At 40.0% G+C, this 21147-nt stretch overlaps 1 protein-coding gene across 1 annotated transcript in view; it reads right to left on the bottom strand.

Moving 5' to 3' along the window:
* Positions 1-6447: 6447 nt before the first annotated feature.
* LOC122787328 (nuclear receptor ROR-beta-like) overlaps positions 6448-21147 on the bottom strand; it is a 236934-nt gene continuing 222234 nt past the window's right edge. Inside the window, exon 10 of the mRNA XM_044053974.1 lies at positions 6448-14930. Coding sequence (XP_043909909.1) covers positions 14769-14930 — 162 coding nt within the window. The 3' untranslated portion in view covers positions 6448-14768. The remainder of the gene's footprint in view (positions 14931-21147) is intronic.

Here is a 21147-nt window from a genome sequence, read left to right as displayed (position 1 = left end):
TAGGGCATCAAAACCACAGTGCAAGGTGTGTTTAGTTACTTAACTTGCAGAATGCATTAACTCTTGTAATTCTTTAGATTCTTCCCAAGCAGGAAAGGAAGACATCTTTTGTTTAAGGAGTTCCAGGGTATGTTGTTGAAATTTCAGCATATAGAACTGACAATTTAGTGCCCTGATAGCAAGAGTAGCTGAGGTGTATACTTTTTTACCCCCATCTGTCCAGTGCTCAGGAATCCCTATCTGAAGGGGTGGGATTCTTAACAGAGGTTTCTTTAATTCCTTTAGGCCCTTGAGAAATTACCTCAGGGTCAGCAGTAGGATTCTTAAAGAGAAATTTGTGAGTCAGGGACTCTATATTACCTGTCTGGTTTTCTGGGTGTAGGAGGAAGGGTATCAGGAGTCAAGCTGTATTCTAGGAAAATATCCTCCACAACATCCAGGACTGGGGGAATGGCCAAGGGTCTGTGCTGTGAAAGATCTAGGAATTCCCTGAGTCTCTTTTTAGACTGAGGGTAGTCTTGACTCTCCCATTGGAAATGCTCCCTTAAGGTATGCAGGGTTTCCCCAAAGGAAAAATCCTCTGGGGGAGAGGCTGAAGGAATTGAATCCTCTCCATCAGAGTCCTCATAAGTAGAGAGGGGTTGCATGTCTTCATATTCAGATGCGTCATTCATCTGACTCTTGCTCAGACAGAACTACAGGGGATAGATCTCTTTTCATTTTGGAGGAGGTAGCTTGGCTTCCCCTGATCAGCATGATAAGGTCTTCCGTCATTTTAATCATTTGAGACTGAAGCAAGGAAGCAGGTGTTTGAGAGTGGGTTGTCAGTTTCTTGGCTGTGGTTTGTACCCTGGGCCTTAGAAACTCAGTCGTTTTTGAAAGAACGGTAGTCGGGGAAAGAAGATGGTTTCTATCGAGAATTGGTAGTGCGAAGGACTTCCTCAGAAGCTGGTGATTGCTCAGCGGCTCCAGACCCATCCAAGGTAGAGACGACCACATGATCCTTAGTCGAAGAAGAGTTTTGCGGCATACCAGACTCCTAAAGGGTCTTGGTAGCAGCCTGCAAATCCAAAGAAGCAGGCATCAGGGGCTGCGAAAGTGCCTCACTGAGGACTGTAGAACTGATGACTATCTTAATGGAAGCATCGTCGGTAGGTTTTGACCTGTGCAGTCTGTCTCTGTCTTTATCTTTATGTTTTTTTCAGAAGATCTGCTGTCAAATGGCTCACTGAAGTTATATTGGAGTTCGAGGACTGTAAGCGAAAATATCTGGCTAAAATAAGGGCCCGATGATGATTAGTTCTGGCATTAAAGCACAGAAACGACAATGGGGGACATAGTGGTCTGGGCCTAAACAAGTGACACAGTAAGAATGGAAGTCTTGGTGTGGTATTTGTTTTCCACAGGCGAGACAATTATTAACTTTTTCTGACATCCGTTAGTGCAAGAAAAAAGGATCCCCAATGGGGTACTTAGCTTTAGAAGACTTCAACTTCAATTCATTAGACGAAAACTCAGATAGCGCCCAACTAGCACTTGTGTGAACTGCTTCAGGCTCCACGGCAAGAAAGACTGATGTAATGGTGTCGGCTGCCTTATTTTATACTACTGATGACCTGACATCAGTCCTGGAGCGGTAGTAACTGATGCAGAAATACTAAGTCTCTGGTATTCGGGCCAACAAGGGCTACCCTGGCAAGGATAACCCAAATGTGATGACCACAACAGTGAAACACGAAGAACATCAGTCCTTTTAGTAGCTATGACTTTCGCAAAAATAATTTCTGAACTCCAGGTTCTTTCATCAAAGACTCCCTTCATCATTTTCAATAAAGGCAGAGTAACTTAACAAACCCTTAATTTTTATCTAAAGTGTCCTATGAATCCAATATAAACCAATCCATTAATTTACCAGTTTTCTTTCCAAATTTTTCAAACAAAGGAGAATACATGCTACATCTCCTGGATGTGCACAGGTACATTTTTATCTACACAAAATTAAACAAATCAGAAAATCTGATCAGCTATTTGTATTCTTTTCATCAAATCAACTGAGTTATCCAGTTTCTAAAGTTAAATTGGCTAAATGGATAACTGGTTGCATTTCTTGGATCTATTCTCAAGAAGGCATTCCCTTACCAAGACCGCCTAAAGCCCATTCAACTAGATCCATGGCTACTTCATCTGGTTTTTGGTCAAGAACTTCTATTGATGCTATTTGCACAGCAGCCACATGTTCCAATGCTCATACCTTTGTTACTCATTACAAATTGGACTTAATTTCCATAAGCAGAAGTGCCTTTGGTTCAGCGGGTCTCCAGAATATCCTGCTATGAAGGCCACCCAAGATTAACATAGCTGGGGGGTCTGTCCCATATACTGAGGAAGAACAAAAAGGACAACATCAGATTTAAATGTTATGTACTCACCATAACTAGGTATCTGTGTTGCCCATTTTCATTCTTCCTCAAATCCCCCCCCCCCATCTATTCCCCCTTCCTAAAATCTACTGCAGGAACCTGTTGTATTACCTATTGGAACTTGTAGCTCTGGGTTTGAGCCCTATTCTTTGAGCTATCCCTTTTCTTTATCTAATTTATGGGGTTCTTATGGCAACAAACTCGATATGAGGTATTGGGAAAGGACTAGGGCATTATGGGTAGAGGGAAGAGGTCGAGAGTTGGATCCAAAGTCTAAAGTATGCTGCTGAATCAGATCCATGGATCAGATCCGTGAGCCATTCATTGAGGAAGAATGAAAATGGATAGCACAGATGCCTAGTTATGGTGAGTACATAACCTTTAATTTTACTACAAGTAGAAAGTAGAGAATAATCTTGATCTTTCTCTTACATCCGGACGGAATTTAATTAATTTATTTGTTTGTTATGGAAGTCATGGAGCTGCTTAACAGTTTTCAGCCAAGATGTGTTACAGACAGGAAGACATACAAATTACATTGTTGACAAACACAGCCAAAACTTAACACATGCTCATATAGTGTACTACATGAGGACAGTCAGCAGCTGATAATGGCAAAGTGAGTACAATACTGAGTGTTAGTCACTAAGCAAACAAGTAAACAAGGCAGTGATATAGACTGCAAGGAGCACACACTTCACACTTCTGTACTAGACAATTACATTTCAGCAACAGGGTCATCATAGTAACTAAAGTTTGAACAGCACAAAACAAAAAAATTAACCCATTTCTGAAACAGGAAGCACTTGCTGTCGACTGATCAAAGACCAGTCTTAATGATAGTGTGATTGCCCTAAATGGAACTATCTGGAAGAAAGTTACAGACAGTTCGCTACACAGCAGAGAAGCAGAAACTTTGGAATAATATGGAAGATGTGCGACTGTATTATTTCTTTGGAACATCAGAAAGTATGTTTGAAAGTCCTTATTCTACAAGCAAACAGAGCATATGACTTTGAAAAGAAGTTTGTGCATTAAAGAAACTAGAAGGACGGTGGCCTTTTCAATGATGGGGTTACCCATCACTGAAAAAGCCAACTTCCTTCTAGGGCTCAAGAATAAGGGGTGACAGTGACACTCTTTGGGACTGGACAGCATTACATAATTAGTGGGGAGGGGTGTGGGGGGAGAAATTCCCCACATAAGTACTGTTCTGTGTTCACAGAAAACCAGAAAACTTCTGTTGTGGGGGGCTGTGCCCCCCACATCCCCCTAATTATGCACACATATGTGTGTATATGTATATACACCATCTCAGAGGTTGCACTAAATTGGGGAAAAGGTAAGTTCTGTTAAAGTGGTAAGCTAGTATTAGATTACAGTCCCTTTATGTTAGCCACCTATGGCCATTCGATGACTGTATTTTCGATGACATCCCTGTTCATTCAAAGTGGTGTTCACCAACTGACCTTCAATATACAGCCATTCAATTTAATATTTTTTCGATCACCGAACTTATACCTGACTTGGTCATTGCACATTTCAGATCACTGGTTTTAAAAATATTACAGGATGAGCTACTCTTGTCTTACTGTAGCCTTATAATTCCCTAGTGCTTGCATGCTGAATAAATTAACTATTTCTGTTTGCTGCGTTAGCTTACATACGACAACTATTCAATCTACCTCTCTACACATCTATAGATCATTATTGACCTGGAAATTTCAAGTGTATCAAACCTATTTTCAAGTTGGGCTCAGAGAAAGAGAGAAAAGATACATATAAAAAGCATGTACATATTGAATAATACAACTAAAATATAAGGCAATATTATATTCATAGAACAGGTCAATGTAACTAATTGATAAAGATGATACAATCCAAGGAAAAAAATGGGTACACAAATGCGCAGCAGATCATACATTCATAGTGGTATATAAGAAAACAAACATAGGCTTTTCAATAAAAGCACAATACAGTAAGAAGACAAAAACAATTCTTACTGCCTTCTTAGGCTGTTAAGTTGGAGTTTCTGAAGAATTCCCAGAAACATATTCACCCTTGTTTCCCATAAGATGCTTCCCAAACTGTTTCTTTTTATATGTTGTGGCCCATGCTTCTACCATCATATTTCCTTTTTTATTTTATGCTTCCATTTCTCAATGTTATGTGGTGTCAGATGCCATTTCTTTAAATTGTTTCTTTTATATGCTGCCATCCTCCCAGCAAATTTTTTTCTCACATGCCACCACAGTACGCACCTGTTTAAAGTGATGTTAGATATCACTGTGTGCAACAGCTGTAGTACTCCCATGTCACAGTGCACAACAATGCATTATTTCACTAGAAATCACTGTGTGCAGCAGCTGTAGTACTCCCACATCACAGTGCACAATGAAGCATTATTTCACTAGAAATCACTGTGTGCAACAGCTGTAGTACTCCCACATTACAGTGCACAATGATGCATTATTTCACTAGAAATCACTGTGTGCAACAGCTGTAGTACTCCCACATCACAGTGCACAATGATGCATTATTTCACTAGAAATCACTGTGTGCAACAGCTGTAGTACTCCCATATCACAGTGCACAACAATGCGTTATTTCACCACATTATATAGCAGTGCATTACTACCAGACCCTCACACTTATTTCATACATTTACTGTACCGTGGCTTCTGTTTACATCTGTGGATTACTCTTCTTAGCAGAAAATAAAGTTCTTGAATGCTTGATCTTAGTTTGCAGACTAAAACAAGTAATAAAAAAGATGCCAAGTTGAAAAGACATAAGCTGGACTAAGAAAGGCTTTCTATGAGGGAAAGTCTCAACAGGGCCATTCCCCCCATGGTAAGCCTTCCCAATTCTTAGACTGCTCTACCGATGAGGTTTCCTGTTAGCAGGGACTTCAGCACAGGGGGTAGTTACACGGATACAGCTGCACTCATTAACATATTTATCATATATATATATATATATATATATATATATATATATATATATATATATATATATATATATTATATATATATATATCATGTGGCAATCTGGAGGGGTGGTCAAGGTTAATTAGCCACATGCTCTCTACCCAGTAATGCCAGCAGATCCTGATTTAGTCTATTGAGTGATTGTTAGACTCTCATGGAGGCATCACATTTCACTTTTAGAGGAAAAGTGAATGCCATCAAAAGACGGTGGTCACCCACTCACTCTTATGGAAGCAGTCAAACTGCAGATAAGGTCATTGAAGATGTTGGGTGGGTTATATGTGAGGAAGTGTGTGTGTGTGTGTGTGTGTGTGTGTGTGTGTGTGTGTGTGTGTGTGTGTGTGTGTGTATACACATATCTGTGGCAGAGGTGAACGAAGCTGCACAAATATGTGCATGTGGGAGCTTGTATCTGCTGGGGGGGGGTGTCACACTAGATGGGTTAGGTATTGATTACAGTGTCTGTGTGAATGGTTAAGTGATTCTGGGATTGTGATCATCTGTTGGGAGGCCATTTTGTTTTGATGAGTGTCTGAATGTGTGTGGGTGTGTAGGCATGTCTTTGCCAACATGATGCATAGGCCACTAGGGAGAACACTACTGACTTCAAGTCTGACAACTGTAGTATTAGCTAAAGAAAGATTTACAGACATGCTACAGAGACAATAATAAGGTAATCCTGACTGTGGCCATAGAGGTCTCTGAATTGCATTTTCTCACTGTCTCAGAAAATGCCTACTTGTGATAGCATGTTTCACAATTCCAGACACAGGCCCTGTACACAACATTTCCTGCTCATGCTGATCATTAAAACCAGATCCTTCAGCCAGACGCTCATTAGGTGGGCCACTATGGTGAATGCTTCTGCTGCTATATGCATTCCCCTCTTCTAAGCTCCAACGAGGCTCATATTTACTTTCAAAATTGCAATTACTTTGTAATGGAAAGTGCAACTAGCAATGTTCAAATGGACTGCATCAATAAAATAAACTGAAATTAATTACAAACATAAATACAACACATCAGTTCTGTAATTTCTTTATAAAATATATTTTATTTTTTCATTCCATAAATTTCCTGCAACATACAGCTATGTATTTGTATTCATTTTATTACAACTCATTCAGCATTTGAAACAATATATTATGATTTTTTTCTTAACTTTTTAATGAAAAGTTTTGACAAGGCTTTTTTGTATACATTAGCATTCATCTCTTTCTGACACACATACACACGCACATAGATACATGCACACTATATACAAACATTCTCACAAAGCCTGCCCTTTTTGTTAACTATTTTTTTTTAAAAAAAATAGAATTAACATTCTTACAAAGACAAAACATTCAATGACAACAGTAATATTTGCAAAATCTATTAAAAATGAATCCCCCGCAGCACATCTAAGCATTAGGTGTTTCCATTTTTTGGCTGCACTTTATTTTAAGTAACTGCCTGTTCCTTTTAGTAATTGCAGACCATCTTCTTATTGAAATATGTTCCTGACAAAAAGTAGTTGTATTTAGAATGGAGAATGCATGGGTGCTTAACACAGAGACAATGGGAATTGCAAGTAGTTGATGAAAACTATTATCCACAGGAGAACTGTGCCCTCTCCACCCACGGCATGAAAGATCACCTTCTGCATCCTAACTTTACACATAGAGGGAATCAACAATTTATGCATTGATGGCCCACTGTGATGAACACTCAAATACTCTACACTATAAAAGACAACTAATAAAACAGGTTCATTGCAACTACCTAACAGTTTTTACAGCATGTTACAGTTTAATTTTAATATTTTATGATCTTAAACCCTTTTCAATAAAACATACCGTTAAAGGATGCAATTGTGAAAAGTGCTCACGAGTCTTACTTCTGGTTAAATGCACAAACACCACTTTCTGGTCATTTATTTTCAAGTCAAAAGTCTCTGCAGGGTTGGTGTAGCTGCCAAGTGGCAATGTGTTACTATGAGGGTAGTAGTGGCATGGCAGGAACTGTAAAAAGTACTTTACTCAAGTAACATTTGTCATAAGGGCTAATGCTGGAATAAGCCTTCCACCCACATCAAGAAGCACACTCCTGCCAAATGATCTGCTGTGTCCATATGAGGCTGTCAGGACGAGACTGAACACTGGAAGATGCACAAGAGGGCAGCAGGAGGCTGAAAACAGAAATAAGTCTACAAAACACAACACAGACTGTTCTAGTGCCTCCTTTTATAATCTCATGTGTGTGTTTGGTGGTTTCGGGAGGGTCATGGGGTAGTGAGCCTTTCCTGCTAATCAAAGCAAACCTTGTTTCGGCGGTCTTAATCTGGGGTGGGTGAGACAGAGGGAGGGTACAGGATACTGGCAAACACCACTCTAGATAAGCTATACATTTCTTGGAAACTGTGAGTGAAGAATAACACATTCGAAACAAAAGAAAGAAAAGAGATAAATATTCTCCAGATCCACAGAATAAGAAATAAAGTCCAGACTATGACCTAGTTGACCAGAGTTCAATTAATAGCTGAGATAGTTGAGGAACTGGGTGAAAAGATATGTGAAGGAGTGCCAGTTTTGTTTCACCCATTCCACATGAGAGTGTGGGGTTTCTGCCTGAAGTCTAATACACCCCTGGAGCTTAATGACTCAATGTGCTGTGATGGGTGTTATTTCAGCAGCTCCACTCAGGGCATAACAAAGGAAATCTGTATACGGCATTGGCTGTTGTTCCACTCCACATTTCACTTCCCCTTCTGAATGTGATGGCCATAGTATTCCCAGCGCTGGAAGGTAGTACTGGGGCCATGTTAGGCGGAATTGGGTAAACACTGAAGACACTGATGTTGAGCTGGATGGTACACAAAGTGTGTGTATGTGTATGTGTGGGGGTGGGGGTGGAGAAAGTAGTACTAAGCAAATGGCCCAAGCATAATCATCCATTTATTCCCTTAAAATTTGCATCTTTCCAGTTTTTGACACCTACATTTTGAAACAGAAAGAATGTCACTTACAGGTTAGAAGTTAGTACTAGTGAAATAATATACATTTTCTGAAACACATACGAAACTTTTTTGACTGACATAAGGGGGATGACTGCTGATTTTAATTCTTGTGAGTCAAGTACTTGTTCTTTAGTATTAGACATTTTTCATTGTTTTATCAGAAAGCTACATCTTTAAAACAGAGTCATATGAGTTTAGGTAATGTGCAACTGATAACTTGAAGATACTAGACCTCTGCAAATCAGTATAAAGCAGTACTCAAACATTGTAACTACACATATACTTAAAATAAAGTGCTACTACCTTTTCATGTTACACCCTCCCTAGTTACATAAAAACATTGCAAAACTGCCTTTATTACTTTAGTTTTACATATTTTTTATCAACACAACATTCACAAGAATATTTTTTTTTGACTTATAGACAGTGTGAGGATTTCGGTTTGCTCATGTCACATGACAAAGTACCAGTCTAACACGCAAACAATCTCTCAGACAAGGGCAGTACTCCATGCCTCATTATCATTTTTTACAGCATAAGCACATAGTGCTTAAAAGTGACGTGAGAGCTGCATCCACTGTGTGTTGTAGCACAGCCATGCTCCATACCACTGCAAAGGGAGACTGCAGTGTCATTACCTGTATTTCAAGGTACAGTTTCACCTGTGTACTACCATACATAGATGTAAATAGTAATACTATTCTACACTAAGGAAGAGTTTTTGGACTGGGTCTGAGGCTAAATTCTGGCATATTGCTGGCATCAGTCTTTAGTTTTGACCACCTACCAACTCAAGAACAAGAACCTGGGTACCTAGATATGGTAACTAGTAGTCAGTAGTCAATTTGTTGGCCAGCAAAGCACAACTCCGAAGAGTGAACAGACATGCGGAATAATTATAAAAAGTTGCAGCTACATGAAAGACAGTACCAGAAATTGCAGTTCTTTAAACTGTTATAAGAACCTCCATCAAATGAAGAGATTAAAAGTGCCACCCATATGTTTGTCTGTCTTACAACAGCTGTAAGCAAGAAAATGCAGCTGAATAACACCTGCAGCATCTACAAATGATTAACATGATTCCAAACTGATTTTTGTTTTGACTGTCACATAACAAGAGAAAAACTGTGACGAACAGTTAGCAATGTTGTGAATTCTCTTTTACTTTATCTACTTCCGGTAACATCAGCGGACCAGAGTTAACACTATCTACCTAGCTAACTCAGAAAAGTGTTGGTGTTACAGTTATGTAAACAGGGAATATCCCCTTTTAAGCAGGAATTGCTGCACAGCCCCTACCTGTCCTCATAACTGTATTCTGAAATCTGCTGAAAAAAATGGATGCAAAATACCAGACAACCTAGTATAATGACACTCAGACCTGGTCAGATTACCTAGCTGAAGGGGGATGCAAGCAGGGAATGAAGTGTTGAGTATCGCACGTCCTGCTCTGCGATGGTCTCTCTTGCAATAGGCACTACATCTAGATCAGCTTATCTATGAAGATAAATTAACAGGAACCAGACATGAGCCAGTGCAAGCTATGTTAGGGGCTGAGATGAAGTTTTTAGTGATAACTTTATAACAAAAACAGGAAGTTCACAGTTACATCATTATGCATTTCCCCAATTAAGCACAGCAATGCAAGCAACCCCAATTGTAGGAGCTTCTCCAGTGTTCTCATCATCAGTTTTGAACACCCCGTTGGCCTTTTCTTACATTATTTGCTGCATTTCAGATTTTCTTCCTGACCCTGTATTTGCTATCTATCTTCTAAAAGTGGTAGCACACCTGAACTTCGGTGCACATTATGTTTACACTAGCAATCACATTTAACACATTTAATAGCGGTGCAAAGTAACACATTAATAGTTACTGGTTGGGGTTCCACTTCAAGTGCTTAGGATAGTCTACCATGCCAAACCCTACACTACCTGATTACAAAAATATAATAATTCAAAGCATACCTCTTAGCAGAAGAACTCTGGACAAAGCCAAAAATAAGGGGGGGGGGGGGCAAAGACCTGAAAATAGGGTCAGATTTTAAATATTGCTTTTATAAAACTTAGAAAGTTTCTAGTGTAACAGAATTTGTGTTCGCATGCATTTTCTGAAGGATATGAAATCTGAAACTCAAACGTACGTCATTACTCATGGACTTCAATCCTCAGTGAATTGCCAGAAGACCACATATCTTATGAGGAATAGACCAAAAATATGAGGCAAAAATCTGGACATTTTGAAAAATTTGAACAGTTGAGAGGTAATGAAAATGATTACTTGAAGCAAGATAAGCATCGCTTCATCTTTCTAAACAAATGAGTGGAGGTAAGCAGCCTGTCAAACTGTTTTACAAAAGGGACAGGGTCTGAACCACTGAAAACGCACCCTTCAAAACTTTCTGGCTGTATTTATGAAATGAACATTCTCTGATTCAGTGACCACTTCTCCATACCAGAACTTTTGGCTTGCTAAGCGGTAGTCAGAAATGATGCACAAACCCTAGCTTTGTGTAGAGGGATGATGTCCTTAATATAACCCATACAATCTGAGATCAACTAGCATCTGAGGGACTGCAAGAGTCTGACAGTGAGGGAGGGAAGGGTGGGAAAAAGCAGCTTTACTGGCTTGACCACTTCAGGAGGGAGGAGGTTTCTCTCCATGATGAAGACAAATCCCCAGTGATGGGATGCTTTATAATTGTGACACAGATTGCCAGTATAACTATTGAATCTGTGGAGGGGTCAGAGCCACCCAACACTGAATGCGGTGATGCAAATGATGTCACTAGCATATCAAAAAATCTTCTCTAATGTGCAGGGCCAGTATATGTGATGCTGCAAGCTGTTCCATTCCACTTTCCTGCCCATTGTACCACTGGTGCTGTCCCAGCCCCAGGGATAGTATTGCGGACACTCTAAATGATGCAACCAAACAGCTGATGGTCAGCTGGGGAGGCAAGGTACTTAGGAATGCCCAGTTCAGAGTGAAGCATCTCAGAGGAGGCTGTATCACCTCCACAAAGTTACCCCCCTCAACAAAGTTACATTCTTAAAAAAAAACTCTGCAGTTCATGCATCGTGGGTACTAACATAATGTGATACTTCTCTCTTACAGCAGAACCCTGCTTTTGTACAGACCTGCAGTTGCAGTGATTGACACACAGGGTAGCAGAAAGAACTATCTCACATCAGTGGCTCTGGCGGTGTAATGCTTAGGAATTTGATGCCTACATATAATTTACCTGATTTTAATATGTGTGGACAACACTGCTGATTAACTGAACAGCCTCTGTATGTGACTACATTGAATTTTAAGTTGTTTTTAATTCTCAACTGGCATGGACAGACTGCAATCCCTGCAGCAATGAAGGAAGCCTACATATTGGAATTATAAGGATGACAGGCAACGACTGATGATGGGCTTCACATCTGCACCACAAAAGCCATCAACAGTGTTAACAGTAGTTAGAAGGTGTAAGAGTCAATAAATGCAGGTGAAACACATGGCTCAACAACAGTGTGCACTGGCAAACAGCTGTCCCTCAAGTCAAGCATTAATAGAACACTACTGAATATGCACTACACAGTTGTGTGTACCAACAAAACATTAATGACTGTGAGCCAAATGCTCACATTTAATGATAAGCACAAGCACCAGGGGATACAAATCAAACACAGCTTCAGTATTGACGCAGTACCAGTACTGAACACTGAAATGCCAGTATGTGCCACTTAAACATTAATGAAGATGTACCAAACAGTATTCAGCAGTATTAATTACTTTGTGAAATGTCAGCTGTAGCAGAAAAATACTGGAAGAAATACAGTCAACAACCTATGGCTATTAACACACACACACGTACACGAATAACAAGAAAACAAATGTGTGTACCAATAAGCATGAACAGCTACCATTCAAACACTCAGAGGTACTTACAGTAAACAACTAGTTAATGCAAGCTTGACACCAGAGGACATCGTGGACACCTGAATGCAGCTGTAAACATCTAGTTTCTTGGGGACAAACATCAGCAATCATTGGTAAAGCACCAGTGGCCACCGAGTAATGATAAACGCCAAGAAAAGGCAAATGCAGAAGCATTAGACGAGACCGCACATCAATACATATAACTAGGAAATAGTCACACATTGCTGTAGTAGAAATTAAATTAAACTCCATAATGCACCAAAAAATATTAAACTAGTGGATGTACATTTTTAGACCAGTAACTAATGGTAAAGCACTAGAGAGTTCTAATAAACACAAAATACTAAATATTCATCAACAAAAACATGTAAGAAAAGAAAATTTGTAGATTTTCCCATGTTCACACTGAGCTATTTGTGGGCATGCTTCTCAACCTCTGAGCATTGAAAATCATAGCACCGATTTTTAAAAAATTTTAGCAGATGGTCAGAATGGAGGACTTTCATATTTTTCACAATAGAATACCTTTATATGATAGACCCTGTATAGTTAGTGATAGAGAATTTGTATATAGGCTAATTATTTAGTAATGTATGGACTCATAAAAAGGGGCCTATCTTTATGAGGAACATCAGTAAATCTAGGAAAAGAAAAGTTGAATATGAGGGCCAAAATCATACCACTATATCTTAGCCACAGCACTTGAGAGCTATGTTCCCAGGTTTTAAGCTTCCAGCCAGAGACCATCAAGAAGCTTAGCCACATCACTCATTAGTGATGGGGAACTAACAATGTCCCCCATTCTGGAGATAAGTCACGGAAATAAAGTGATGGTAATTATTTAAAAAAGTTAAATACTATTAAGAAGTTAGAAAGATATAAAAGAGTATTAGAAAATGCTGGCAGCTGCAGTGAAGCCCACAATATACAGTGGATGATCTATAATATCCAAAAGGATACTCGGTAGAAAAAAAGTCAAATGAGTGTGAAATTTAGTGTACTGAGTATCAGAGTTAGGGTGCAACTGCACATAAGAAGTTGCCTGCTAAATGCCAACTGCCATTAGCCAAACAACAGCTAAAATCCCAGAATTCCAAGGGAAGCGACAACACCTGCTGCAAATACTCACTGATACCGCTCAAACACAACTTCATTTCAACAGTAAACAGCTATTATTTAGACAACAAAAAATACGTAACATACACTGGTGATTTAAAATGACACACCAACATTTACTCAGTCCACATTAGTGGATACTGCAACAACAACAAAACACAAGTGGGGATTACTCATATTTAAAACTGTGATCAGAAACACTTTTCAACATTAGGCAAGAGGGTACCAGTGATACTTCTAGATTACAGAACCCAACTGCTATGTGGTGCCAGCAAACACTGAAGGATAAACATTAAGCAATTGTGAATACTAGTGATACACCACAATATATCATTAATTCACAAGTGAATAACAATTTTGCAATAAGGGGTACATACCCATCAAATACCAGTGAGTGCCAGTTAATCAGCAGTGGATACTAGCCCAAAATTACTATGTACTTGACAAAAAACAGTAAATATTAATAAGACATGATTATGTACTACAAAAACTAAAGTGGTCACAAGCTAGACACTGATGTATATCAATAACTCATTTGTGAAGAGTTACGCACATAGGTAAAAAGTGCCTGAGGTAAACAATTAGTCACCATGATTAACTGTGAGGAAGAGCACTATCTTTGATTAGTAAAGCTGAAGGGACTGTTAACAGGCATACATAGCTAGTAAATTTTCTGGGATAGTAATGGTTTCTGAGAAAACAATCACAGACGGTCTCCTGCTACTTCCCAGCTACTTGCTATATTTACATCAATGGACACAGAGGAAAACACCAGTGTCACTAAGCTACCTGTTAGAATGTGCATAAATAAAAAAATGAAACATTACTTCTGGAGCAGCATTCAAGAACAGGCATCATTTGGGCACTGCAGTATGTAAGGAGTGGCACGCACAAGCGCAAAACTGAGTACAGCATAAACGAAACTGCAAACAGCAACACATTCCATAACTTTCTGCGCACCCTCTTGTATGTTCTCATGAAAAGGAATAAGACATGATAATTAATGCGCAATTTGCTGTCTCTGTCTCTTTTTACTAAAAGAGATCTGGTCCATATAACCCATATCTCCAGTTCAGCACTCGGTTCTTTGATGATTCCATAGAAGGATATCTACATTCATCTGACCATCTGCCATCATCATGTTTGAGGTTGAAGTGCACTACATTCTATTAAGAGTACTGTTGCAGCCCATGATGAAAGGGTGCAGACAAAGTAGGCGCAGAGACCCAGGTCATTGGGGTGGGACTCCAGGAATGTGGTGACATCATGGGCGGTGAATGAACAGCTGCTGAGGAATGGCTACTTGCACCAATTCTAGCTCTCACGAAGGACAGAGTACTGCAACTCTGTGTTGAAGACTTCTTTGTAAAGGGGTGGAAAGCTGTGAGCAGTCTCAGGGTGTACAATCCGGAAAAACTCAAGTTTGTCCATGTGGAGGTTACATATTGACTTCATCATAGGCAGTTTTGAAATCATCTGCAAAAAATCAAGAAGAGAAGGTTAGCTTTTTCAATAATACACCCACTTCTTCTAAAACTTTCACACAGATATAGTACTACTGTTTAGCTACTGTTCTGTCAAATATGACCTCACTGAGACAGATTTTTTTAACTAATTTCTTTCCTCTTGTGCCTCTCAGCTACCACCACCATTCATGCGCAAGAAGAGGGCAACACTGAGGCAGGCATTAAGACTGGTTTAGTTCCCATCCTTAGTTCCACCCACACATCAGTCTCTACTCTCCAGCCCCCTAGGGCATCTTCATCCCAAAAGCATAAGAGGCTGGCTTCACCCTCAGCAGACTGGAAACCCCCCCCACATTTAAGGTTGGAGAATCATTGTTGTCAGCCTGGGGAACTACTCAATAAGCCTTAAACCCCTAGGGTTGCAGTCATGCAGGGCCTGCAATGCTGGTCTCCAGAACATGACAGCTACTGTTTGTACTCATTTCTATTTACAGCATATCTGTTGTTTGGCAGGCACATGCAAATCCATCCCAGTAGCTGTCTATGAGGATTACAGTGACAGACAGCTCTTACAGGGCATCAGTACAGCATTGACTGAACAGCATCTCCCTGATAGATGGGTGTAGACATGGTAGCCACTTACTCCCATCTACTTCATCTGGTTTCCCTACTGCCCAGACTGCTAAACGATCTCTGGTCATTTGGGCTGCACTGAGGGCTTCATTCACACCACAGAGCTGGCATTGAGAAAGATTCTGTGCAAGGCAAGAAATAACGTTTCAACAGTCATTACATGTGAAACCTCCTATCTCCCCTGTACATATCCTTCCACACCATATGCTACCTATTGCTACATCTGAATAACCATGTAGTTTGTGGGTATGTTCTCCCTTCCATTGTCAGAACAGCTGGTTTTGATTAATGGGCATCACATTTGTCCCATTCATCACTGTTACTTTTTCTTTTCTGCAGCAATGTAAATAATAATAATAATAAATAAAAACTGTATAAATGTGAAGGAAATAACAGACAGTAAATAGTCTCTGCAGCCAAACACCTCACCTTCAGGATCACCTAACCTAAGAGGTCATAAATCAAATGGGTTCCCTCAGGTCTGAGTCCCTTGTAGAACACTAGCTATTCCCATAATACCTTCACAATGTGTTATGATTTACGGGTAGAAAGTAGTTTGAATGTGCTGCAATACAGCAAAGATACAGGCTTTAAGACAATAATTGTTGACATGGTGATCTACTCACTCATTGGTGATCTGTGGTAATATAACCAGTTGTAGTACTGGATCAGAAGTGCAGAGTTTTCATAATTAATGCTGGTTGCTTAAATGGTGTTATGGTACGTCCTCCTTCCTGCCACCCGTACATCTACTTTTATATATCAGACAGCTTTTTCTGTTAGCATTTTCTAACAGATGGACATTTATCAATGTTCTTCCTGTTACTCATGGAAAATAATGAGGTTTAAAGGAAGGCAGGAATAGAATGAGCTATGTAATGTTCAACTTACAATGACTGCATAGAAGGAGTATAGATTTATAATGTTTACAACTGAAAACATGTCAACATGATTTCTTTTCATTTAGATACATTTATGATTGCCTATGTCATAACTGATAAGTAAATAAAACTTTCTGGTTTAAAACACTCCATTAAAATTCCACTGCAAACTTTCTATGTTGACTTGCATGCAGAATTCAAAATGATGTATTTTGTAACTGTGACAGTTGTAAATTTCAAAGCAGTTGTATGAACTGTCACTTTCACCATCTCCTCATTACAAACACTACATTGGCAAACAGTTCTGTTGTCTCAACAATCAGCGACTATGACTCCTTCTTCTCAGTTTCTGGCATAAAGAAGAACAGTATTTATTACAAGAACGTGAAAACCCTCAATCTACAAACCATTGTTTCTTCAATTTATTTCAGGATACTGTATTTCTGTTAGGGAATTTGCAGATGCCATCTTACATCCAAGTGGATACATTGTGCATCACTATAACCTATGTTTCTGGTGTACAAGTGAAACTGGGTTTCACTTCTGTAGTGTATTTTTTAACATCTGTGTACCATGCTAAAGTTATAGGTTTACCACTGTACTAGCAATAGCTGTTTCCTGTTTATCTACACAGTAAGTCTGTAATTCTACTTTCAGGACTGAACATCGTTCCTGGTGCTGTAGTGCCCTCATGAAGAAATACATATAAACTGACTTTCTGTAACTCAAGTCATGTTGTAATTTCAGCATGGGTTTAATGTGCTGCATACACAATCTACAATAAGACTTCCACTTGGGACTCATACATTGTATTTTAGTTGCCTGCAAGTTATTTCATTGTGTAATTTTAATACATGGCAAAGATATTCATGCTAGTACAAAAAAACAAAAAACAAAAACCTAAGCTGAGCTCTCAGTTTCACCTGATCTTCTTCCCGCCCTCCAAACTTTCACCAATCTCAGTATCTCAACAAGTAACACTCCTGCTGTTGGTGCAGAAGGCTATGGATTTTATTCTCACACTAGGTAATTAGATTCATTTTCCAATATTGACACTCCAGCATAAAGAGGATGCTGCACTCCTGAATGTGCCATCCTTTGAATGAGATGTTAAATCATGGCCCATCCACCTGAGATGGTGGTAGTTCAGGCAGATGTAAAAGACCCCATGGCACCTAATGAAAAGAGAAGGTTTTTTTATTTATATACACATAGCTTATGCACAATGTTTAATATTTACATATTTACATTATTTACATATAATTACACACTTTTATATTTTATACATTGTTTTAAGTGTGTCCCCTCACCCTTTAGTCCACAACCAGAATCGTAGTTTCTCCAAAATTTTTGCCAGCACCCATTTTCCATAATACTTGATTTCCTTAACTCTTTCAGTCCATATTGTCCATATATTATAAAATATAAGACTGTCCATTTCTTTAGCTTGTTCTTGTATTTTACCACCATATAAACCAAATTCAATCATATTCATGCTTATCTGTTCCACTTTTTTATATTGCTTTAACATATTACATTTACATATTTCATTCCATAAAATCATATTCATGTTTACCTGTTCCACTTTTTTATATTCCTTTAACATATTACATTTATATATTTCATTCCATAAATCTTTTTCCCTTGTACAATTCAAAAATACATGTTCAGTAGTTTCATATTTCCACATTCCTGACATATTCTATCTTGTACCCTTTTATATGGCATATTTGCCTTAACAGGCAAAATTCTTATGGACAATCTCCATAACAAATCATTCCATTCAGGACTCTTTATATACCATAAAAATCTCATTTTACTGCCTTCTTTTTCTCTATTTCTAAATCTTTTCATGGATCAATATAATAAAAAGCTTTCATAATATTCTAGTACCATTCTTTTCTATCCTTCTCAACTTTTAACTCTGTTGTTAATTTCCATACTCTTTAAATTCTTCATTTACATCTTCTTTAAGTCATTTACCTGCCTCCAGTTTCCCAAAACACCCACTATTTGTTTTGACAATAATATCAATAATATATTCTCCTTTTATAGAACATTTCAAGGCTTTACATAAGTTACTTGATGCTGGATACACTACAGGATTCAACAATTCTAGTCCTCCTTGTTCTTTTTTCATATATAATATTCCTCTCACAACCGGGTTCAACCTGGAACCCCATATAAAAGAGAATAATATGTTCATTAACACTTTTTCATATTTTGTAGGAATCATGTAATTATTTGCTATAGAAGCAATTTTTCCTATCACCATCCTATTTATCAGCAAGCCTTCTTCCTATATGAAAATCAAAATGACTTCCAAAATAATGTCATATCTGTTACTTCTTTAAATAATATTTTCCATTGTTCTTCTACATACACATTTTGTCCAAACTTAATTCCCCAAAACTTCTACAAACTCCATATTAAATGTTGTCTTTTGGGTTTCCTATCAGACCAAAACATTTACTTTTTTCTTTATTTATACATAATTCAATTTCATGTAATAATATGATGTTAAGTTGTCAATCTCGCCTTCATTCTTGCTTGATGGGTTCGGAGCCGATCCTCGGCTCCGACTCGGCACTTTGCTAAGCTCGAGAGTCACTTTTACCAGCTCGAGGCAGCCCTATATCCCATGATGCAAGGCGGTAAGTACCCAGATCTCGTTTGCCGCTTCGCTGATGAGGTCCTCCTTTTGCCAGCTCCTGGTAAGTGTTAGCTTTTAACTGCTTTTTGCCCCTAAAATTTAACATTTTTCACTTTTCTTTAGAATACCTTCTTTTTTACTTAATTGTAAGCCCTTTTCTGACTAAAATTATATTTCCTTCCCCTTCTTTAGTCAGGCCTTCATTCCCTCCCATCCCCCCCCCCCCGTCAGGGTGTGTGTGTGTGAGAGGTTAGTTACTATATATTAGATAACTTTAGTTGTCTGATTGGGACTGTGTTGTTGTGTACTGTTTGTGTACAACTATGTCCAAAGAAAGGGTCTCAGGCTTTAAGAAGTGTGACTCGTGCTGTCAGAAGATGTCTCTGACAGACGGTCATACTTCTTGTTTATACTGCCTGGGACCTCTCCACCTGCAGGACTCCTGTGCAATTTGTCATTCCTTTAGCCAGAGAGTCCTGCAGGAGAGGAGAAATAAGTTGATTTTAAGGGGTCTCCTTAAACCAGAGGGATTTCCGGCCAAATCGGCTCTGAGCAAAACTTCTAAGTCTTCTAAGGCCCAGGCTTCTGTATCTAAGCCGGTGGCCTCGGCTCCGACTCCTTCAGAGTCGAGATCGGCTCCAGCTGGAGCCGATCCTGTCTTGCAAAAATCTTTGGCACCGATGGCTATCGGTGCCGATACTGCTATGGCCACATCGGTGTCGGCTCCGACCACCATGTGGCTCAGGCTTCGGTGTCGGCGCCGACCGGCTCCGACACTGTTACTGTTATGTCTGTATCGGCTCCGGCTGGAGCCGATGCATCGAGACTTTCATTCGGAGCTGAAAAGTCCTCGGCTCTGTCTGGATCTGTGGTTTCTTCGGCTCCGATGGTTCCTTCGAGGAAGAGGTCCAGGTCCCCTTCCTTGGAACCGATACTCTCGGCTCCGGCCTCACCTCTCCTCTCGGAGCAGAGCCATCGGAGCCGATCATCTAGGTCGTCCAGGCCTTCAGACCATGATTTAGAGAGGGTGGTAAGTAGATTATTGAAATCACAGACACTGGCCCAGATGCTGCATAGTCCGTCTCAACAGACGACTATTAGTCCACACCCTCTTCAAGTTCCTCCTTCGACTCTACCTCAGAGTTTGGAGCTGGAGTCTTCGGGGATAGTTACTGCTATGGCTGTGGGGCGGATACCCCCCCCTTCTGCACCCTTGGCATCTACTCTTATCTCCTCTTCGAGACCTTCCTTGGAGGGATTCGGTGGTCGGGCTTCCCTGGTCTCCTCCGAGGGGGTGAGTGGCATCGGACCCTTGTCCAACCCCGCTCTTCCCCTTGGAGCCTCGGCCTTGGTGAGCTCGGCTCCGACATCTGCCTCGGAGCCTTCCCTTTCAGTGGGCCCTGGAGTCCCGGTTTCTTCGGAATGGGTTCTCTCGGATCTCCCTGGGAGGGGGGCCTTTGAGGTGATGAAGAGTGTGCTGGCCACTGGGCTCAGCCAGCAGTCCATTCCCTTAGCTCCTCCCTCTACAGTGCCTGTCGATATCTCTTCCATCTCTCTTGCTCCCGGACCCAGAGATCCACAGCCTCAGGTTTCCCCACTGGGAATAACCCCCTCTTCCAAGGATTCTCCTGATCAGTCAGGAGATCCTCCGCGCAAGAGGACTTGTAAGAGGAAACACCTAGACTCCCCTGAGTCTATCACTTCAGATATCAACTTAGATGAGTCGGAGGGATCCCCAAGATCCCCCTCTGAGGATGTCTCCTTTTCAGACATCCTAGAACTCCTAAAACAGAGGGGAAACTGGCCCTCCACAAATCCCTCTGAGGATGAGTCGGTATACCTAGAGGCGTTTGGATCTCGGCCCTCCACCTCCTGGGTGTCTCCGCCTTTTGACCCCCTTATGGAGGTTATTGCTCGAAAGGCTTGGGCTGCTCCTGACTCTGTAGAGCCAGTTCCTAGGAGGCCGTCTAAATTTATTACTGCCCCTTCGGAAAAGCAATTCCTTACTAAATGTGTCCCTGTTGATGCCACGGTGGTGGCGGCTGCCACTAAGAAGGAAC

This window comes from Protopterus annectens, chromosome 13.part0, assembly GCF_019279795.1.
Source record: "Protopterus annectens isolate FY-2018-M chromosome 13.part0, PAN1.0, whole genome shotgun sequence".
Classification (NCBI taxonomy): Eukaryota; Metazoa; Chordata; order Ceratodontiformes; family Protopteridae; genus Protopterus; species Protopterus annectens.
This window is presented reverse-complemented; position numbering and strand designations above follow the sequence as displayed.